This window comes from Paroedura picta, chromosome 16 (assembly GCF_049243985.1).
Source record: "Paroedura picta isolate Pp20150507F chromosome 16, Ppicta_v3.0, whole genome shotgun sequence".
Taxonomy (NCBI): Eukaryota; Metazoa; Chordata; class Lepidosauria; order Squamata; family Gekkonidae; genus Paroedura; species Paroedura picta.
The window spans coordinates 17,336,112-17,356,741 of record NC_135384.1 but is presented as its reverse complement, the minus strand read 5'-3'; the positions used below and the strand labels follow the sequence as shown (position 1 = coordinate 17,356,741).

The 20,630-nt window shown below is 49.4% G+C and overlaps 1 protein-coding gene across 2 annotated transcripts; it reads left to right on the top strand.

The window, feature by feature from the left end:
- The first annotated feature begins 472 nt into the window (after window positions 1-472).
- Window positions 473-20,167, top strand: SPIB (Spi-B transcription factor). Of its 2 annotated transcripts, none has more exons than XM_077314046.1 (6): window positions 473-608; window positions 4,394-4,421; window positions 4,912-4,999; window positions 8,136-8,338; window positions 13,676-13,814; window positions 19,069-20,167. In XM_077314046.1, exons 1-6 carry the CDS (start codon window positions 493-495, stop codon window positions 19,365-19,367), a joined length of 873 nt encoding a protein of 290 aa, XP_077170161.1. In that variant the 5' UTR covers window positions 473-492; the 3' UTR covers window positions 19,368-20,167. The 2 variants fall into 2 exon arrangements, with proteins under 2 accessions (XP_077170161.1, XP_077170162.1); XM_077314047.1 differs by lacking the exon at window positions 473-608 and adding an exon at window positions 2,801-4,033.
- The last annotated feature ends 463 nt before the right edge of the window (window positions 20,168-20,630 follow it).

Here is a 20,630-nt window from a genome sequence, read left to right as displayed (position 1 = left end):
CCGGGGCTTCACATCCACTCAGGCCTTTTCGCATCGCCTGCCTTAGGGGGCTGCGGCCAGGACAGAGCCGTGCCAGGGACCGGGTGCCGCCCTCCACCTGGGAGGCAGGCCTGTCCAAGGGGCTTTTGAATGAGACCCGAGGCGAGGCGGAGGGGCTCTGACGGGCACCAGCCTAGCCGCCGCACCTCAGGGCGGCTGAAGACTTCTCCCCACGGGGTGGGCTTGTGCCCCACCGCCTCGACGGTCGTCTCCCCCCACGCCCCCTTTCCCTGGGCCGGAGCGGCGCTGGCCGTTTCCTTGGTCTCCCCCCTCGCCTTCCTGGCACCGTGTGGCACCCTCATTGCGTAAGGCCAGCCGGCCTGCCAGCCCCGCCTCCCCGTCGGTCGGGGGAATTTTGGTCTGAGATCACTCCACCCCCCCCCCACCCCCCTCCGGCGGCCGTCGCGCTCTTCGCCCGCCCGCCCGCCCTCCCTCCCTCTCTCTCTGGGCAGGATGATATATAAATCCCCCCCGCCCAGCTGCAGCCGACAGCGGGGGAAAAACGACGACGAAGCCCGCCTGCTGCGCCCCTCGCCCCGACCGAGGATGTTGGACGTGGAGTACGCGCAGTGAGTGGAAGGCAGCCGCGCCGGGAATACAGCCCCCCCCCCCCCCCCGAATAGCAGGCAATATTTAAAAAGCGTGGTCTCTGGGCATGTGCAAAGTGGACAGTCATCGGCCCAGCTCTGTGACTGGAGGGGCTGCTTGTCACGAACCCGGCTCCTTTTGGGGCGAGGGGCGGCAACGAGGGCCCAGGCAGGGACTTCCCGCTAGACGCGGGAGCGGCCGGACTGTGGTTCTCCAGATGCCCGTGGACTACAGTTACCATGAGCCTCTGCCAGCGTGGTCATTGCCTCGATGCTGGCGATGCCACATGGTGATTGTAGTACCTGGACATCCGGAGAGTTTGGACCCCCCTGGCTGCGGAGGCTTCGCCGGCGTCCGACGGGGCTTGTTCGGGGTGGGCTCTGCCCGCTGCTCGAGGCAGGCGCGGGGGAGCGGGCGGCCTGCCAGGAGGAGGGTGGGGCGAGGGCAAGGCCGGGCCCCGGAGTCCAGTGGGCCGCCTTTAGACGCCGCCGCCGCTCCTCGCCAGGCGGCTCGCTGCAAACCGGCGCTCGCCGTCCGGGGAAGCGCGCGGGGGTCGGCCCGCTCTGCGCAGAAGCGAATGCGGCGGCCAGTGGGAGATGCGGGCCTTGAAATCCTCGGGGGCCGAGAGCGGGCCGGACTTGGGGCCGGACTGGGGGGCGGGGGGGGGAGGCTTGTGGGGTTTTCTTTCGGATCTCGCGGGCAGGTTCGCCGTGCGGTGTGGGCCGCGCGTATTTCGGGGCGTGCCTCCAGCTGTGTTTTGGTGGCCTCTTCCAAGGCTGAACTGCTGGGCTGGGATGAGAACAGCGCAGCAAATTGGCGCCCAACAAGAAAAGTGGCACTTTCTCCCCACAGGACCACGTTTCCTATGGGGGGAGGAGGAGACCGGTGGAATCTTCTTTTTCCGTTTGCGAGAGAAAAGTGTTGCTTAAAACAGAAGCCCCTTCCCTCCCCGCCCCTCCCCGCCTCATCCGGGTGGCTTTTTTGTTGCTGTTGCTTTTCTGTTAGGTGGTTTATGCTGCTGTAACTTTCTCCCTCTCACTTTCCCTCCCTTTTTCTGGCCTTTTTATGCAAATGCTGAGGCCTGCAAAGATGGGGGGGGGGGAGATTTGCATATTTCCTTAGCTCAGAAGCGTGTGACTGTTGGTGGACAGTGCTGGCTGGCTGCCTTGGAGGGGGGCGTGAAGGGTGTGCACAGCTTCTGTGTCTGACATTCTGCCCCCGGTTATTATTTTTGCCCTCCCCATGAGTGAACCATCGCACTGTGTGGGCCGCAATGCAATATAGTTGTTGAGAGCATTGGCCCAATGTTTGGGGGACCCAGTTTCAAATCCCCACCCAGATCTGAAGCGCAGTGGATGACTTTGGGCCTATCGCTCTCTGAACCCGGCCTATCTTACAGGATTGTTGTGAAGAAGGGAGGAGACATGGAGAGCCAGCGTGAGGTTGTGCTGAAAATGTCAGACTAGGAAACCTTGCTGGGTGCCCTTGAGCCTGCTGTATTTTCTCAGCCAAATGTTCCTCGCAGGGTGGTGGTTGTGAGAATACAAGGGAGGACAGGAGAGTGATGTTGTAGCCCTCTGTGGGCACCCTTTGCGGACAAAAAGCTCGGCATTAATATCTAAACAAATTCTCTCCACCCAGTCAGCATTCCCTCCTTTTCTTATCACCCGCCTCCTTCTCCCCACACCACCCTTCCCTCCTTTCTGTTTCCTCCCTCTTCTAATTTTCGCATTTTAATCTCTCAGGTCCCTTCCACCGTATTTGCATTCCCAGAAATTAGGAAGAGGTCTCTCGTTTGTGATCCTGTTTTGTTTGATTTGTCTCTGTCAGGCTTTGAGAATGCAAAGTGCCTCACAACCCTGGTTTTGTCCAAAGCTATCTGGGCCAGATTGTTAGTCTGTTCTGCCCCCCATTATGGGGTGGGGGGTGGGGGGTGGGTTGTAGGTGTGCCTGCCTTGAGGCCCTCTTCCAAGGCTGCATTGGGCAGGATTAGAATCCAGGTGACAAGCCCAATCACCAGCCGCCACCCCCACCACCGTTAAGATCCCTTGGTATGAATTGATTCAGTGTGCCTCTAGTCCAGGGGTCGTCAACTGCGGCCCTCCAGATGTCCATGGACTACAATTCCCATGAGCCCCTGCCAGCATTCGCATTGTAGTCCATGGACATCTGGAGGGCCGCAGTGTGACTACCTCTGCCCTAAACGGTCTGGGGCCAGCATATCTGCAGGACTGCCGCTCCCATTATGCCCCCGAAAGCGCATTATGGTCAGTGGACCAAAATCTGTTTGGGGTCCCTGGCCCCAAAGAATGTTCTTCCAACGGAGATCAGGGCCCTGCAGGACCTTAATCAGTTCTGCAGGGCCTGCGTGATAGAACTATTCTGTTAGGCCTATGGCTGAGACCGGGAATACAATATCCACAACATCTAATTGGCTGGATGGGTGGGGATATTGAAAAGTTGGATGGATGGGGATATTGAAAAGTTTTTAATGTAAAATGTTATTTTAAAGTCTAATGTATTTATCAACTGATGTTACCCATGCTGAGCCTCAGTGGAAGGGCAGGTTAGAAAAATAAAGACTTATTTATTTAGTTACATTTGGTGCTGATTTCATTTTTCAAGAACTTGAAACTTGGTCCAATGAAGGTACTATAGCTGAAGAGGACCTTGTGGGATCCAAATGCTGAAAGAGTAGCTGTAATGAATTTTTTTAAAGTCCTCTGGCCCTGTTTCGTTGAGCGGTCAGTGCTAGGAAGGCCCAGTTTCAAATCTTAGAATAGAATCATAGAGTTGGAAGGGACCTCCAGTGTCATCTAGTCCAGCCCCTGCACAATGCAGGAATTCACAACTACCTGCTCACCCAGTCGCAATCTGCCTTTCATAAAATCAGTGTTTCTGTTAGATGAATATTTAGCCTCTATTTTAAAACTTCCAAAGAGAGAGAACCCACCACCTCCCAAGGAAGCCTATTCCACTGAGAAACCGCTCTAATTGTCTGGAACTTCTTCTGGATGTTTAGCTGAAAATTCTTATTCAAAAGAATTTCAACCTATTAGTTCTGGTCCAAACCTCTGGGGCAACAGGAAACAACTCTGCTCCCTCTTCTCTATGACAGCCCTTCAAGTATTTGAAGGTGGTTATCCTGTCACCTCTTTGTTGCCTCTTCTCCAGGCTAAACAGACCAAGCTCCCTCAGCCTTTCCTCATACGACCCCTCACCATCTTTGTCGCCCTCTTCTGGACACACCTGAGTTTCTCTACATCTTTCTTCAGTTGTAGTGCCCAAAACTGAGCACAGAACTCCAAGTGACTTCTAGGGTTGGATCCAGTCAACTTTCTCTGCTGGCCTCCAAAAAAGACTATACTTGGAATCACGGGATTTGCATGAACAACAACCATACAGGGTGGGGCATGTGGCTTAATCTGCTAAAGCCTTTTTTATGTTGGAATGAAAGCCCATTGACTTAAGTGGGCTTTGAAGGATTGTACTGTAAAATCCATGGAGAGCTCTAATACTGAGTCACCGATTTTGTCATTCCCCCGTCTTCGATTTTGTCATTCCCCTGTCTTCCCCCCCCCCCCACACACACACCTGGGCCCTTTGTTACATTTTGTACCAGGACTCACCTCGCAATTATAGTTGTAGGAAATTCTTCCCAATAGTTGTAATGGACAGAAGGGTGACAGGGAGGAAAGAAGGGGGGAAAGACCTACTTTGGCCTACAAGCATGTCATGCATCTTAATTTACCTTTTCTTTCCACAGGTTCGAAGGGTCCCAGTATGGCTATACGGTAAGCAAGAGGTTCAGTTCTGTGCGCACTAATAGGTATCGTAGAGCAGCGATTCTCAGACTTTAGCATGCTAGGGATACCTAATCCAATTTAAGTTTTTCCGTAGGCCGTCCTCAGCACTGTCCTTCCTTCCTTATCAAATTTGCCACACATCCAGTGTCCTCCTTTCCATGCCTGTAGGAATCACTGTCTTCAAAAACAATAGGGAAACCCCTATTTAAATGTGAATTCAAGTTCAGTGTTTGTATTGTTATCTGCTTGGAAAGGAAAGGGACTCATCTGTTCTTACAAGGACATGTAAACCTTCACGAGTCCCCAGACCGTAGTTTGAGAAACCCTTGTATTGTCAGCCAGGATCCTTGAAGATCTCCTTGGAGGGAAGAAGTCAGACTGGGGTGAGCTTCAGCCAGGACTTCGTGCCCCAGCTTTGGGAAAGTTTGGAAGGATTTTTTTTTTAAAAGTGGCTCATCATGTTTCTGTGATTCCTTAGTACCCCAGTGGCAGCATCTATGATTTGGACCCCTGCAAGCAAGAACTCTCTTTTCCTTCCTGCCTCGGAGACCCCGACAGCTCCCCCGGTAAGTGGGCTTCTTGGGGGAACCTGCAAAGAGCAAGCGCTGGGGTTGCCGGGTAATGGAGTTTTGTAAATAATGTTCTTTCAGGGCCAGACTGGAGGGACATTGGAGACCTCATTGGGTAAGAACCACAGCAAGGGAAGGGTTTAGATGGGTGGCCATGTTGATCTGAAGCAGCAAACCAAAGTTTGAGTCCAGTGGCACCTTTAAGACCAACAAAGTTTTATTTAAGGTATAAGCCTTTGTATACATATACGTTGTCAGTTACACACTATATCTGATGAAGTGTGTTGTTAGTTGCGAAGTCATGTCCGACCCATCGCGACCCCATAGACAATGATCCTCCAGGCCTTCCTGTCCTCTACCATTCCCCAGAGTCCATTTAAGTTTGCACCAACTGCTTCAGTGCCTCCATCCAGCCGCCTCATTCTCTGTCGTCCCCTTCTTCTTTTGCCCTCGATCGCTCCAATCATTAGGCTCTTCTCCAGGGAGTCCTTCCTTCTCATGAGGTGGCCAAAGTATTTGAGTTTCATCTTCAGGATCTGGCCTTCTAAGGAGCAGTCCGGGCTGATCTCCTCTAGGACTGACCGGTTTGTTTGCCTTGCAGTCCAAGGGACTCACAAGAGTCTTCTCCAGCACCAGAGTTCAAAAGCCTCAGTTCTTTGACGCTCGGCCTTCTTGATGAAGTGTGCATGCACACAAAAGCTTATACCTTGTATAAAACTTTGTTGATCTTTGGACTCAAATTTTGTTCAGCAAGGAAAGGAGTTAACCTTTCTCATCTTGTGGCTTTACTATTATTATTATGTGTGATGCACAACAGTAAAAGCAATCACACAGTTAATAACAAAACGTAAACATTAAAGTCTTTAAAATCACATATTTCTCCCCAATGTAGTAGTAGTAGAAGAAGATTTATTAAGTCAAGTTGACTGTTTAGATAATACACAGAAATGAAAAGCTGTAAAATTAATAATAATAATAAGATAGGATTCAAAATATTATTTACAAAAAGTATTAGAATATTAGCACAATATTAAAAGAGACTAGATTTAAGGCCCACTGTAGGCCCAATGCAGCGGGCGCTAGCAGGCAGGCGGGTGGGGGTGGGAGGGCCCCCCCACCCCTGCCCCCCTCGAGGCCCTGTCTTCCTCCCAGGAAGCCTTCCCCCCCCTGAAGCCGAGGACGGGCCAAGTATCCAATGGGGAGCCGCGGCTCCCTATTGGCCACTTGGCCCAGGAGTGACACTCCAGTACAAAATGTACTGCTGGGAGGGAGCCCTCATCTCTGTGCATTCTTTTTTGGGGTGGGCATTGGTAAGTGTGTAACAAAGAGACTAAAATATGGAATCTGCTGCCAGAGGATGTAGTGATGGCCACAAGAATAAGCAGCTTTAAAAGGGGGCTAGATATTCATGGAGGATAAGTCTATTAGTGGCCATTAGCCATGGTGACTGAGGGGAGCCTCCACATTCAGAGGCACTAAACCTTTCAATCCCAGTGCCAGGCGGCAACATTAGGGGAAGGCCTCAGCCTCTCTGCCCTGTTCTTGGCCATCCAGAGACATTGGTTGGCCACTGTGTGAGACAGGAGGCTGGACAAGATGGATCATTGGTCTGATCCAGCAGGGCTCTTCTTATATTCTTTTCAGAATTATTGCACGGGTTAATTTTTTCTATCTTAGGTAAAACTTAACTTTAAAAACTCCATAACTTAAAAAGGGCATTTTTCATCAGCTTTTTACAGCAGAGGAAATCTAGTAAGTCTGATAACCCCTGCACGTTTTAGAGAAGTACCCTCTCATGGAAAGAGGTGAAACTGCAAGCTTGCTGCTGGCCTTTTGATGCTGCGCCCTATGCAAAGCGATGATAGCCAATTTGCACGACTCCTGGCCTGCAGCTGCCAGCAACTCACAGAAGAGTCTTTGTGCCTTGCGTGGAGCACCCCTTCCTCCACCTGTGAGAGCCAAGTGCACCTCAGAGCCAGGACCCCTGGGTTCTTGGGAGGGGGGAGGTTAAAGCAGCGTTTTAGCCCACACAGCTGTCTGCTCACATTGCTCAGTGGATGTGCCAAGTTGAAGGGAGGGGCGAGCCTTGGAGTAAGCAATGGGCATATATTGGGAACCCCTGGCCCCTTCCTTCCTTCCCTGTCTGCCTTTCTTGTTGAGCCTCAAGGCAGATTACAAAGGTAGGAAATGATGCAATATTTTAAAAAGGTCTTGGGTATGCCATAAGCAGTGCAGAAACTGGCTTCCAAGAACGAGAAGGCCCTGCCCTTTGCATGCTTTTTCAAGGGCCACCTGGATCATGGAAAGGCCCCAAGAGCCAGGGAGGTCTGTATCTGGCCAGTGCCAAGAAAGAGTATCACAGCCAGCCTCCGGCCCCTGAAGGGAGGGAGAGTGGTAACATTCAGGCTGCCATCCTCCAGGTGGTCACTAGCTGGACATCTCCTGGGATTGCAGCTGATCTCCAGGTGACAGAAATCAGTTCATGGGAGAGAATGGCTGCTTTGGAAGGTGGAGTCCATGGCTTTCTGCCCCATTGAAACCCTGCCCCCCTTAGCCCCCCCCCAAAAAAATCTCCAGGTGTTTCCCCAATAAAATGGAATTGTTCAGAAGGGTGCTTTTATAAAGGGAATAGTGGATTATGGGAATCTTTCTAAATTATCTTGTTCTGACTGCATTGTTTTCTAACAATGTAAGCCTAAAAAGGGTTACACCCTTGTAATCCCATTGATTTCAGTCAACTGAGAAGGGTGTAAATTTGTTTAGGATTTCACTGCCTGTAATTCCGTGTTTGCATTATTTCTGATTCATCATACTATTTTTGTTGTGTTAATATTTTTTAAATCTTGAAAACCACCTTGAGCCTACTGAGAATGGCCTTCTATAAGTAAATCCAATAAAGGGGAACAGGAAGGAAGAGTGGTTTGAAGGGGCAGGGCTCTCAGCAAACTGTCACAAAAGTTCTGTGTCATTTAAAAAACCTCAATGAGGACTAGAAAGTTGAGTTTTTCACAAAAGGCAGCCAAATGCTTTGTCACAAATCTGCACATGTATAGAATGAACAGACTTGGACTATTTTTTTTTTAAAGCCCCAGTCTCTTGGATTCTCTTTCTGACTCAGAGCTTGCCTTTTCAGAGAGCGGCATGAACTGGCTAGAAATGCAGGAACCAGGCTATGCTGACTTCGAAGTGGGGCACTTGGCCCAGCTGCAGAATGTTCAAGTTTCCTATTTGCACAGCTCTTACCCCCAGCTCTCCCTGGAGTCAGTCTACAGCCAGGAGGAGATGATGCCCGCGCAGAACATGTGTCTCGGCTCCAAGGATGAGTTTAATACACAGGTGAGGGGGAATGCCTGGTGGGAAGATGGGAATAATGAGATTTATCTCTGGGATGGTCTAGGAGAGGGAAGCCAGGACTCCTGGCGGTCGGGCAGAAAAGTGTGGCATTGGGTGGGTGCTGTCATAGATTAATGGGGGACAAACTAGGCTCTGTTGAGAGAGATGTAACCATTGTAGGAAGCAAGGGATGAGCATAGCTATTTGTCGTTTGAGGAGGTATGGTGCAAGGGATTCCAGAAATCCAGGTGGATCTAGACTTGTGTTTTCCTCCTGTGTGGCTTTCTTCCTGTGTGAACTCAAAATGAATTCATCTGGAAGGACCAATTACTGTCCCTGAGGGCTGTATTGCTCAGGTCTAGCATTACTGTTCCCTATGGAAGTCCTGTCTCTCAGCTGTGATCCCCGTATATATTGGCAAGGCTGCAGGTCTACAAGCCCACTATGTCCCCCTACTCTAAATCACACAGACACACCCATTCAAGGGCTTTTTCCAGATGTCACACATAAACTTGTGCATGGTGGGGCAATTTAAATCAGGGGGAAAGCACATGAAGATTGGGATATGTACCTTTCCCCTCCCCCTGCTTATCTGATCTCAGTCTGATCCAGGAGTTTTAAAAGGGCTATCAGGATGAAGCACTCATCCGTGTAATGTTTAAGCTGGCCCTAAGATGGCCCTAAATCTTCCAGGGCGCAGTCTCCTTTTGCAGTAGGGGTTGGTAGCAGAAACTGTGGTTATCAGCAGCCTGATTAGCCTGTATTGGCCCGGTCTCATCACAGCCTGGAAGCTAAGCAGGGTTGACCACAGACGGTGGCCCCTCATCCACCGTTTCCAATGGAGGGGGGAAAGGCATGCCATCCCTTTAAAATGTAAACACTTCTTGCAAGCTGTGGCAGCAGGAGTGAACCCCAAAGGCATCCTAAGGATATGCAGTCCCCTTAAATGTATTTTCCAAGATGAGAGTTCACTCCGAAGGCATTTTAAGAGATGGAGAGGCCTTTAAATTAAGGTGACCAGATTGTCCCACTTTTGGAGGGACGTCTGGGGGCACCTGGCAAATTGTACTTATGTTGAAATTAAAATATATATATATATATTACAATACTATTTTTGCATTCTATGAAACTTTTTGTTGCTCCATATAGACCAAATTTTTAATCAAGAACCGCCCCCGTCAATGGTGTCCCACTTAACCAATGTTAAATTCTGATCACCTTACTTTAAATGTGTTTTAACTGCAGCTGTCTGGCAGTCCCAAAAATCCTGAATGTTTTTGGGATTTTTCAAGTTTGGCCATTTCAGATAGCTGTAACCCCCCCCCCCCCATCCAGTTGAATTAATTAATTTGGGTATTTTTTTTGCTTGGATTAGCCAACTGCATGCTCCTTGAACTCATTGAGGAGAGCTGAGATTGCTATGCAGAGGAAGGCACTTTGTCTCTCATGCGGAGTCTGTGGGATTGGGAGCTACAACAGTCTAGGGAAGGCTGGGATTTGATCCCTCTTCAGCCTGAACCAGTTGTGGCTCACCAACAAAGTTTGGAGAGTCATCTCTTCCTAGAGAATCTAGGATTCTGGATACCCAACATCCCCTTGCCCTAATGTGCCAAATTATACTCATCCAAATGCTCAGGATCCTTTTACACAGTGGTAGTCAAACTGCAGCTCTCCAGATGTCCATGGACTACAATGCGAATGCTGGCAGGGGCTCATGGGAATTGTAGTCCATGAACATCTGGAGGGCCACAGTTTGACTACCTCTGCAGATGACATGCGTGCTGAAATAAAAACATGCAGATGGGAATTGGCACGGGTGTCCTGGTCCCACCACTTGCCCACATGTGATTGTTGTCTTGCGATTGCAGAATCTGAATGTAGGAGAAGCGTTTGTAGTTGTGGAGCCAATGTGAGCCTTGGATATAACTAGATGCCTTTTAATCTCCTTGCTTCATTTGTATTTTACCTTTCTCCCCAACGGGGACCCAAAGCAGTTTAGAACATTCTCCTGCTCTTCACTGTATCCTCACAGCAGCCCTGTAAGGTGGGCTAGGCTGTGAGGGTGACAGGCTCAAGCTCCCCCAGCAAACTTCCAGGGCCAAGTGGGGATTCAAACCTGGATCTCCTAGATCAGGGGTGGGCAAACTGTGGCCTTCCAGATATCCATGGACTACAATTCCCAGGAGACCCTGCCAGCGTTTGCTGGCAGGGGCTTGTGGGAATTGTATTCCATGGACATCTGGAGGGCCACAGTTTGCCCACCCCTGTCCTAGATCCTAGTGCAGAACTCTAACCCCTACACTCTGCTGGATCATCAGGAGGGGACTACATGCAGGTGGGGCTGAGAGCAGTGCATTTCTCCCCACTCCTTCTTTAGCACATGTTTTCAGCAGTGTTGTTTGGCTAATGTATCAAGGCCTGGAGATCAGTCTGCTGTATTATTGGTTATCACTTTTTACTCTGGATATCACATCTGGTCCAAAATGTGGCTGCCAGAACACTGCAGAGGACTCCCAAATGCCTGGTGAACCTCTCTGGCTCAATGTTACGCTCTTCGGGGGGCATATTCGGAGAGGCGGAGATGCCAGGCCCAGACCTGGCATAATTGTGTTGACTTTGAACTGAGACGACTGGCCCAAGGGGTAAGGGAGTGAGTTACAGAAGTCCGGTCTGGAGGTGACCACTGCATGGATGACTGTGGCTAAGTGAACTGGAATTGGATACGGCGCAAGGAGCCTAGCCTGGTATAGATGGAAACAGGCCTCCTGAGCTATTTTGGTGACTTGCGCTTTCATAGAGAGGGAGGCATCAGGTATCACCCCCATATTCCTGGCAGTCTGTGTTGCAGTAAGTTGCAGACCATCCTGCCTGGGCAAGCATGCTTCTTCCCCTGGTCCCCAGCCACAGGACTGCTGTCTTTGAAGGGTTCAGCTTTAGGCAGCTCTGTTTTAACCAGTCAGTCATGGCCCCAGACACCTGACCAGTTGTTCTGGGGGTGGAATTTGGTTGGCCACCCATCAGGAGGTAGAGCTGGGTGTCATCTGCATGCTGGTGAGACCCAAGCCAAAGCCTTCAAACCAGCTAGGTCAGAGGCCATAGAATAATAGAGTTGGAAGGGACCTCCTGGGTCATCTAGTCCAACCCCCTGCACCATGCAGGACACTCACAACCCTATTGCTCATCCACTGTCACTTGCCACCCCCTTAAACCTTCACAGAATCAGTCTCTTCATCAGTCCACAAGGCAGAGAGCTAACAGCTTGTGATCGACATCAAATATTGCCATGAGATCTAACCTCACAAGCAGCACCGATTTGGCTTGATCCAGCTGCCTCCAAAGGTCATTCTTTAGGCGCAGGGGTGGTCAAACTGTGGCCCTCCAGATGTCCATGGACTACAATTCCCATGAGCCCCTGCCAGCAGGGGCCCATGGACATCTGAGGACCGCAGTTTGACTACCCCTGCTAGGGTAACCAACACTGTCTCGAGCCTGTGGCCAGGTCAGCTGAGCTGAAAGGGGCCCAGATTGAAGCTTCCTCTAGATGTGCTAGAAGTTGGCCTGTTGCAGCCTGTTCAGCTCCCTTTCCCAAGAACACTAGATGCAAGATGGGTGGGTAGTTGGTGGGGACCTGAGGGGACCTGATGGTTTCTTCAGGAGAGGTCAAACCACAGCCCCTGCAGCCCCTCCAAGAATTGCCCCAGAGAGAGAGGAAGGTTGATGATCTTTCAAAGAGTAGCTCCCACCCACTCATTGTTGGGTTTTTGGAGCCATGAGGGGCAGGGGTCCAATGGGCATGTGGTTGGCAGCCTGCCCACCTTGTCCTGGGACGGGCACTGGATGCTAGTGAAAGTCACCTTCAAAGACTGCCAAGGTGCCTCCAGTTCACTCTCTGTATTAACCGCTGGGGGTAGGTCATGAGATTTTATCTGCAAAATGGCTTCCAAAGGCCTCACAGCTAATGTCCCATTCCCTTACCTTTGAGCACCCTCCTTTGAGGGCAGTGAGTGATCAATTACTGTAAACAATTGTGCTGGGCACAAGCGTGTAGATGTGATGGAGCTGACGAAGTATTCTCTCTTCACTACCTTCCCCACCATCTCCTAGGCTCTCATAAGCACCCTGTGGCACATTCTCATTGCTTCATTGTGAGTCTTTCTCCGAACTCACTCTGGCTGTTTAAGCTCCCACTTTCTCTCATGCAGCTCTCCAGTATACCAGTGGGCCAGTTTGAGGTGGGGGCGAAGAGGATGTTAGGGAGCAATCTCATCGATGGCGGCCAACATCCGGCTATTCCAGTTGTTGACCAGACCTTCCAAGGGTCACGAGGGGTTTTGGGCTCCTGCAGAGCATTTAGGAAGCCATCTTGATCCATAATTCTTTGCACATGGGCATAAATACGCCCCCTTTGGAGGACAGTGTTATTGTTGATCATAATGAATCATTATGGATGAGGTGGCCATCTTTGTCTCTGTTCTTGTGCTTGTTTTTGAAATGGTAAAGTCTGTCCTCAGTGACTTTTTCTGCTCATTTTTGAGTTGACTGTACTAGACCTGCCCCGCCCTTCTTTGAAAAGCTGCAGCAGTGACCCCTCATAAAGGTTTTGTGTCTGAATTAGGGATGTGCATTTCGGCTCAGCCACCTTGGCGATCTCTGAAGCCCGAGGTGGTGCATACGCGGCTTCAGTGATCACGGAGGCGGCTGAGCCGAAGCACACATCCCTCATCTGAATTTTGAACTCCCTTACACGGCTGACGCCAAAAGGGTTTTTCGCTGCATGAATGCAAGGCAGCGAAGCATGGATGTGGCCATCTCAGAAACAGATGGGGAATGGGCAACTTTGACCTGAAAAATAGCTCCTGGGCAAAGGGTGAAACGCCCTTTCCTTACCCACCACAGATAAATTCAGGTGGGTATCTGTGTTGGTCTGAGGCTGCAGAACAAAGTTTGAGTCTAGTGGTACCTTTAAGACCAATGATGTTTAATTCCAGGTACAAGCTTTTGTGTGCACAAACAGTTCAGATGTATCTGAAGAAGCGTGCCTGCACACAAAAGCGTATACTAGGGCCTACTCTGCATACAATAGATAATACACTTTCAATGCACTTTTGAAGCTGCCAAAGCACATTGAAAGTGCATTATCCTATGTGTGCAGAATGGGCCCTGGAATAAACCTTTGTTGGTCTTAAAAGAGCCACTGGGCTCAAAGTTTGTTCTTCCACCATATTTCAATAAGAATTTTTTGGGTTGATGCAGCCACAGATCTCTTGCGGTGTGTTATTTGATTCCCTGGGCCAATTAATCTTTCCTTCACCCTTCTTGTTTGTCTTCTGACTTCCACAGATGTACATCCCGTATGATCAGTATTCTGTTCCTGGGGCTGTCTCCAGCCCGTCTTCTGAGGAAGAGGAATTTCACGTGGAGAGCCCAGCTCTCGAGGTGTCTGATAGCGATTCAGATGAAAATCTCTCGCCTGATTTAGGTGGGTCTCTCTGTCCCCCATTTTTAAATCCTAGATATTTCTGGGGCATATGTTTGCTACAAATCATGAATCATAGAGTTGGAAAGGATCTCCAGGGTCATCTAGTCCAACCCCCTGCACAGTGCAGGACACTCACAACTACCTGCCCACCCACAAGGACCCCCATTTCATGTCCAAGCGATCCCCCCCATACATCTCCAGAGTCCAGCCTGGCCTTGAGGAAATTCAACTACCATCCCACAGCGGCACTTAGCAATTCCCTGAGAATGCAAGGAAGGGCCACAAGACACAAATAGTGGCACATCCCTTCCTGCCCACCCAGTCACCATCTGTTCATAAGTTCATAAAATCAGCATTTCTGTCAGATGACTATTACCAGTTAGATCTCCCAGCTTCTGATCTGAAAGTTTTCAGGACCGAAATTGGGGAATATTCTCAGTGGCAAACCAAGGATGGTAGTCCAGGATCCCAGAGTGGTGACAAAGCTGAGCAAATGCCAGCATCCCAGACCAGCAAGGGGTACACAGCCTCAACAGAGTGGTTGTTCTCACTTTGTATGGAGCAACTGTCAGGGACCATATACAAGAATTCTTGGTTTCCCTCTTTCAAGCTAAGAGGTACCTCACTGGAGTTTTATGCAAGAACCTTCCAAATCCTGAAGTATCCATTGGGCTTATCATTCAGTGGGATGAACCACTCCCTCCCCCCCCCCCCCCCCCCGGTGCTGTGCTGGCTGCGTCAGGTGCGAACGGGCGCTTGAGACACTGAAGCGGCCAACCGTCCTCATCCACTCTGATTACTCTTTGGACCAGATCTTTTTAAAAACCAGCCTCTCACTGAAAGATCTTCATCCTCCTGTGCTGCCCCCTTCCGCTGTCAGTAGCTTTTATCAGACGCATCTGCCGTGTGGACAAGCATCCCAGTGCTGCCGATGCATTGAGTTCCAGTCCAACTGTTGTCGGTCTTTAAGATTCCACTGAACCCCTATTGCAGGGGTAGTCAAACTGCGGCCCTCCAGATGTCCATGGACTACAATTCCCAGGAGCCCTTGCCAGCATTCGCCAACGAATGCTGGCAAGGGCTCCTGGGAATTGTAGTCCATGGACATCTGGAGGGCCGCAGTTTGACTACCCCTGCCCTATTGTATTTTGCTGGCACGGCCTATTGCAGCTGGTGCTCGGGAATCTTCACTGCTACCCTCCCCAGGGTTGGCAGATTCCTGGAGATTTGGGAATGGAACCTGGGGAGGGCAGGGTTGAAAAGAAGAAGTGCCGTGGCAGGGTATGCCGCCTCCAAACACTCGATTTCTCCAGGGAAACGGATCTCCTAGTAGGGATCTCTAGGGATCACTGTAATCCCAAGAGATCTCAGCCCCGCCTGGAGGCTGGTTACCTGAAGCTTGCTTATGAAGGCTTCCAAATAGCACAGCGCCCATTGCCACACGAGAGGAGGAAAGAGCTAATTAGCACACAGGCCAATATTTGACTTGCATTAATGATTAAAAGCAAATTAGAAGTAGATGCAAATGTTAAGCAAAGGAGAAAGAAATGTACTGAGAATGCCTCCCTGGGACAAGGAATTCAGCCTGGCTCAGCACTGGTCTCCTTGCGGGGAGAATTCCCACTTCCTGACAACAGCATGGCCAGTCTGGGGTGGTCCCTGGCCTGGCACAGCTCAGGCCTCAGTTGGCCCACGGTTTTGCCCTGGGTGTCCACGGGGATTTTCCTGGGCCGTGCGTTCGCGGAAAATCTAGGCCATCCCCAGCGGGGCATTGCTCCCCCTATGAGCATCACTCCCATCATCTACCCCTCAACCGTTTTGTGTGTTTTTTAAAAGTTCAATTGCGTTACAACATGATTCCAAAGTAATGAAAGAGCAAACCCCCCCCATTTGGTTTCCTTGGTTTTAGTGAAATCTGGGACAGTCTACACATGTGTGTGTGTGTGGGGGGAAATGGCGTGATAACACAGCCCATTTTTTAAATCCCCTTTTGTGTGTTGTAACGGTTTTGTGTTACAACGCAATCCTGGTAACTTAAAAAAAATTAATTTGGACTTGGAGGGGGGCCCTCAAATGATGCTGGAATGTGATTGGGGAGTGCTTGCCACATCACAATGATTGTCAGCCTAAAGGAATGGCAGGAAGTTTCTACCTCCTGTCTATTGGCTACTTCATGGGGTAGCAAAAATCTGGGTTGGACAGGCGGAAGCGGGCCAAATGCGACCGTGTGCAGTCGTGGGAAGACTCAGGGGGACCAGCCCTGGACCGAAGACCACATGGTCCTCCTTTTGTTTACCATTATTATTATTATTATTATTATTATTTATTGGATTTATCCATCGCCAGTCCAACTTGTGGTGGTTTACAGTAAAAGAATAAAACCGGTAAAAAAACAAAAAAACAATAGTAATAATCTATTAGCCTCCCCTTACCCCAAACGCAGCCTGTAACTCCAGGGCACACCTGTCCCCAATATCCACCATCGTCCTCGGGAGAGGTGCCTCTGCCCAGTTGACCAAAGGCTGTGCCTCTCCAGGCGGCATCTTCCTGGCCTGGCCTCAACCAAATGCCTGGCAGAAGAGCTCTGTCTTAAAGGCCCTGCAGAACATGGATAGCTCCTTCAGGGCCTTCAGCTCTTCCAGGAGCCTTTCCATCAGGTTGGGGCCAGGACTTAACATTGAACATTTCTTGTAAAACAATATTAATTTAAAAACGTGGGGTCTAAGATCTTCTAAGTAAGCTGAATCTGTATTATTAAATATATCTCCGCAGTGCTTCCCAGCCTAAACTTAAAGCTTAACTAAAAGGAGACACCTAATGGAGTGGGTTTAAGTATAACAAATGAAGACTATATTTTATTGTTCTTTGTAAGTTCATACCATTATGTAGTTAATGTGGGGATTTCCTATGTATTTCCTCTGTATTATTAAATATATCTCCGCAGTGCCTCCCAGTCTAAATTTAAAGCATAACTAGGCACTTAATGGAGGGGGTGTAAATGTAACAAATGAAGACAATATTTTACCATTCTTTGTATTAACAACTTATACTGTCTTTCTTTTATATTTCTATCTTTATGAAAATAAAAAATATATATTAAAAAAAAAAGGTCGGGGCCAGGACTAAAAAAAGCCCTGCCCGAGGTTGAGGCTAGGTGTGCCTCCTGGGGGCCAGGAAAAAACAGTAGATTCATACCCACAAAACGAAGAGCCCTGTGGGGGGCATAAGGAGACAAGCGGTCCTCCAGATAAGCAGAGCCCAGTCCACAGATGGCCTTAAAGGTAAAAACTAAAACCTTGAACCTGATCTGGAAGCTAATTGGTGACCAAGGCAGCTGCCTCAGCATAGGCTGGACATGGGCCCTCCAAGATGACCTTGTGAGGACCCTCGCAGCTGCGTTCTGCACCAGCTGCAATTTCCAGGTCAGGGACAAGGGAAGGCCCATGTAGAGCGAGTTACAGAGGTCTAGTCTGGAAGTGACCCTTGCATGGATCACTGTGGCCAAGTGTTCTGGGGATCAGCCATGCTTGGCGAAGATGGAAAAATGCTGTGTGGGCTACCTTCGTGATCTGAGCCTCCATAGAAAGGGAGGCATCGAAGATCACTCCCAGAGACCTGGCTGCAGCCACAGCCATAAGCTGCACCCCATCCCGGCAAGGGAGGCACACTTCCTTGCGGTAACCATCAGGTTGAGCTACAGCAAATACAATCTATATCCAAATAAATATATTCTGTAGTGTACACAATAATGTAATTAAAAACCTAGGGCCTGACTACATTAAAAGTCATCAATTTTGCATGAGCTCTTCTAAATCTCTCATACAAAGTTGATAAATATCAAAAGACCCACATAAGACCGAAATATTAAGACCATCCTTAGAAACACAACACAAACTTCGGGTATGGCCCAGAAGTTGGAGTCAAAGATGGGGGAGGAAGCAGGAGCCAGTGGGCATCACAGGATCTACGAGGGCAGAACAGGAGGAGACAGAGTGGCAGGACTGCTTATGTAAGCCAAGGGGAGAGAGAAAGAGCCCAGATATAGCAGTGAGTGGGAGGAGTTGTGGGTTCATGGGAGCTTTTCATGCCGAAGGTCCCAGGCTCAGTCTGCAGCAGCTCTTGTTGGAAGGGTCAGGTAGGGTCAAGTGATGGAAAAGGAGCCACAGTGAAGCACAGACCTTAGTAGATTAATGGTCTTCTGATTGTAGCATAAAGGCAGCTTTATGTGTTCAGTGATAACCTGAGGAAGGCAGATTTGCAGAGGGGGAGATTCTGTATCATTCTCAGGGGAGGTCTCTGTGTCAAAATTTATTGTGTTGGCCATCCGAATGCCCTTAATAAAGTTTCTATGTTGCCCACTCTGCCAAATACGCAGCAGGCCGTGATAATGTTCTAAGCGGAGTGATGCCTCTGATCAAAGTTGTCTCCTCTGACTTGAAAACCTTCATTCTAAAACCACAGTGATGTGGTTTGGTTTGGTTTACGTTCAGTGGTGAGAGGTTTGTCATTTCCTCAGCACTGAGCTGTGATTGAATATTTTAAAACCCTGACCTGAAGAGAGGTAGAAATGTTGATTCCTGTATCGAGCTTAAATTTTTTGCCACCACACAGGAAAAACACCTAGTCAATAAAACCAGGGGGAATGTTAAATTTATGTTCTCTCATGGTTGCTGAAAACACACCCCGGGGCACGTGTCAGTTTTTTGCTCCTGTGTCTTTGGGCCCAACCAGCCTTTTTGCTCAACCAGTTCTCCAGCATGGTATAGTGGTTAAGAGCGGCGGGCTCTAATCTGGAGAACTGGGTTTGATTCCACGCTCTTCCATGTGCTGCCAGCTGGGTGACCCTGGACTAGTCTCAGTTCTCTTAGAGCTCTCTCAGTCCAACTACCTCACCGGGTGCCTGTTGTGGGAGAGGAAGGGAAAGGTGTCTGTTAGCCATTTTTGGACTCTGCTCTTCTTCACTATGTGCCCCCCCCCTCATGTGGCTTTAGTTCATGCAGGTTCCACGATCCCCAGCATAGATTCTTTGGGGGTCAGGTTGTCAGTTCTGGGTTAGGAAATACCTGGAAATCTGGAGGGTGGAGCCTGGAAGGGGAGCTTTCTGATAGAATGAGGGATGGGCATCGACAGCAACGTTTGCAGGAAGGGGCCGAAGTTGGTCCATAGTAGAGGAAGGCATGGTTCTCCCAGCATCCTCTTCAAGGTTCGCATTACCTGGCAGGGGTTTATCTGGGCTCTCTGTTGTTGTCCTCAGGGTGCCGCCGAAAGCTGCGTCTCTACCAGTTCTTGCTGGAACTCCTGGAACGGGGGGACATGAAGGAGTGTGTGTGGTGGGTCCAGCGTGATGCGGGCATCTTCCAGTTCTCTTCCAAGCACAAGGAGGTCCTGGCGCACCGCTGGGGGCAGCAGAAAGGGAACCGCAAGAAGATGACCTACCAGAAGATGGCTCGAGCCCTGCGCAACTACAGCAAGACGGGCGAAATCCAGAAGGTGAAGAAGAAGCTCACGTACCAATTTGGGACCTCGCTGCTGGGCAAGTCAGGACTCTCTTAAGTGGTCCCCCTTTCCAGGATTTGTAGGGACTTCAGAGAGTCAAATGAACTGATCCCAGCCCCTCATGTGTCCCCCTCCGAATCTGCACTGCTGCTTCAGAGTGGAAACTGCCCCAGAATTTTCTGTGAGGAGGAGATGGACTCCAGGGGGTCACCAGCTTCCAGGGCACATGGATCTGGGCTTCATGGGGGAATTGGGGCTGCTGGATTTTCTGGGGTGGGAAGGGAGAGGTAGCATTATACATTAGGGACAAGCTTGTGAATTAGTATTTCTGGGGGGGGGGTAGATTTTATCTGGATAATGGATCTATTGAAGTCCACTTCATAGTTTTTCTTTGGCGTGGGAAAGAGGCTGAAGAATAAGATAATTTTTTAGTAGGAAATGGATCATGGGGCTTGCCTTTCAGTGGTGAAGGAGGTTACTCTATGAGATGGGACTGGACCTGGGGATATTATTGCGTGTGGGTCAGGGTGAGGCCAAAATGTGAGTGGGGTCAGGAGGTTCCTACGTGACTCCATGGCAAGCAAGTCTGAGAATAGCTGATTTAACAAGGAAGATGTTTTGTGAGGCTCTATCTGGCCTGCTGGATCTTCTGGGAAGGGGATGTGATACTGTTCAGGTTCCTGGGGGCAAGGTACCTATGGAAATGCCTTCCTTGGAGTTTTGTATATAGTTAAGGTGTTTATTTAATTCTAAGGGTTTTTTAAATCCCCAAAGTTTGTACAAATCTGATTTATTTTTCAACGGATCTTTTCTGTATAAATTGTAAATTTGAGAATAAAAGTTTTATGAGCAGTTTACGAGAACTGTGTTTTGACACATGCGGAAGTGAGTCTGGGCAGACAAGACTGCATATCCTGACATTGTTGTTAAGGGGGACTAACGTCTAGTCAGACCAACACACAAATACGATGCATTTCTTGAGGTTTTCTTTCCAGTCAAGTCAAGCAAATCGTCTGGCCATTTTGAGTGCCGTCTATGTGTCTCTGACGTTAACACAGTTTTGGTCCTTCCCTTTGTCCATGAAGGTCAGGCTAACATGCAGTTCTCTCTTTCCTGTTTCATCCTGACAACGATCCTGTAAAGTAGGTAGAAGAAGAGTTGGATTTTTTACACCCTGCTTTTTACTGCCCAAAGGGGTCCCCAAGTGGCTTACAAACACCTTTCCCATCCTCTCCCTACAACAGACACCCAGTGGGGCTGAGAGAGCTCAATAATTTGCTCTTTGAGAACAGTCCTAAGGGAATTACAGTGATTGCCGCC

Excerpts from the sequence above, each read along its gene's own strand:
- SPIB (XM_077314046.1), top strand. The coding sequence starts at position 493 with ATGATATATAAATCCCCCCCGCCCAGCTGCAGCCGACAGCGGGGGAAA. Across the intron at positions 4,422-4,911 it reads GGTCCCAGTATGGCTATACG|TACCCCAGTGGCAGCATCTA; the intron begins GTAAGCAAGAGG and ends GTGATTCCTTAG. Across the intron at positions 8,339-13,675 it reads AGGATGAGTTTAATACACAG|ATGTACATCCCGTATGATCA; the intron begins GTGAGGGGGAAT and ends TGACTTCCACAG.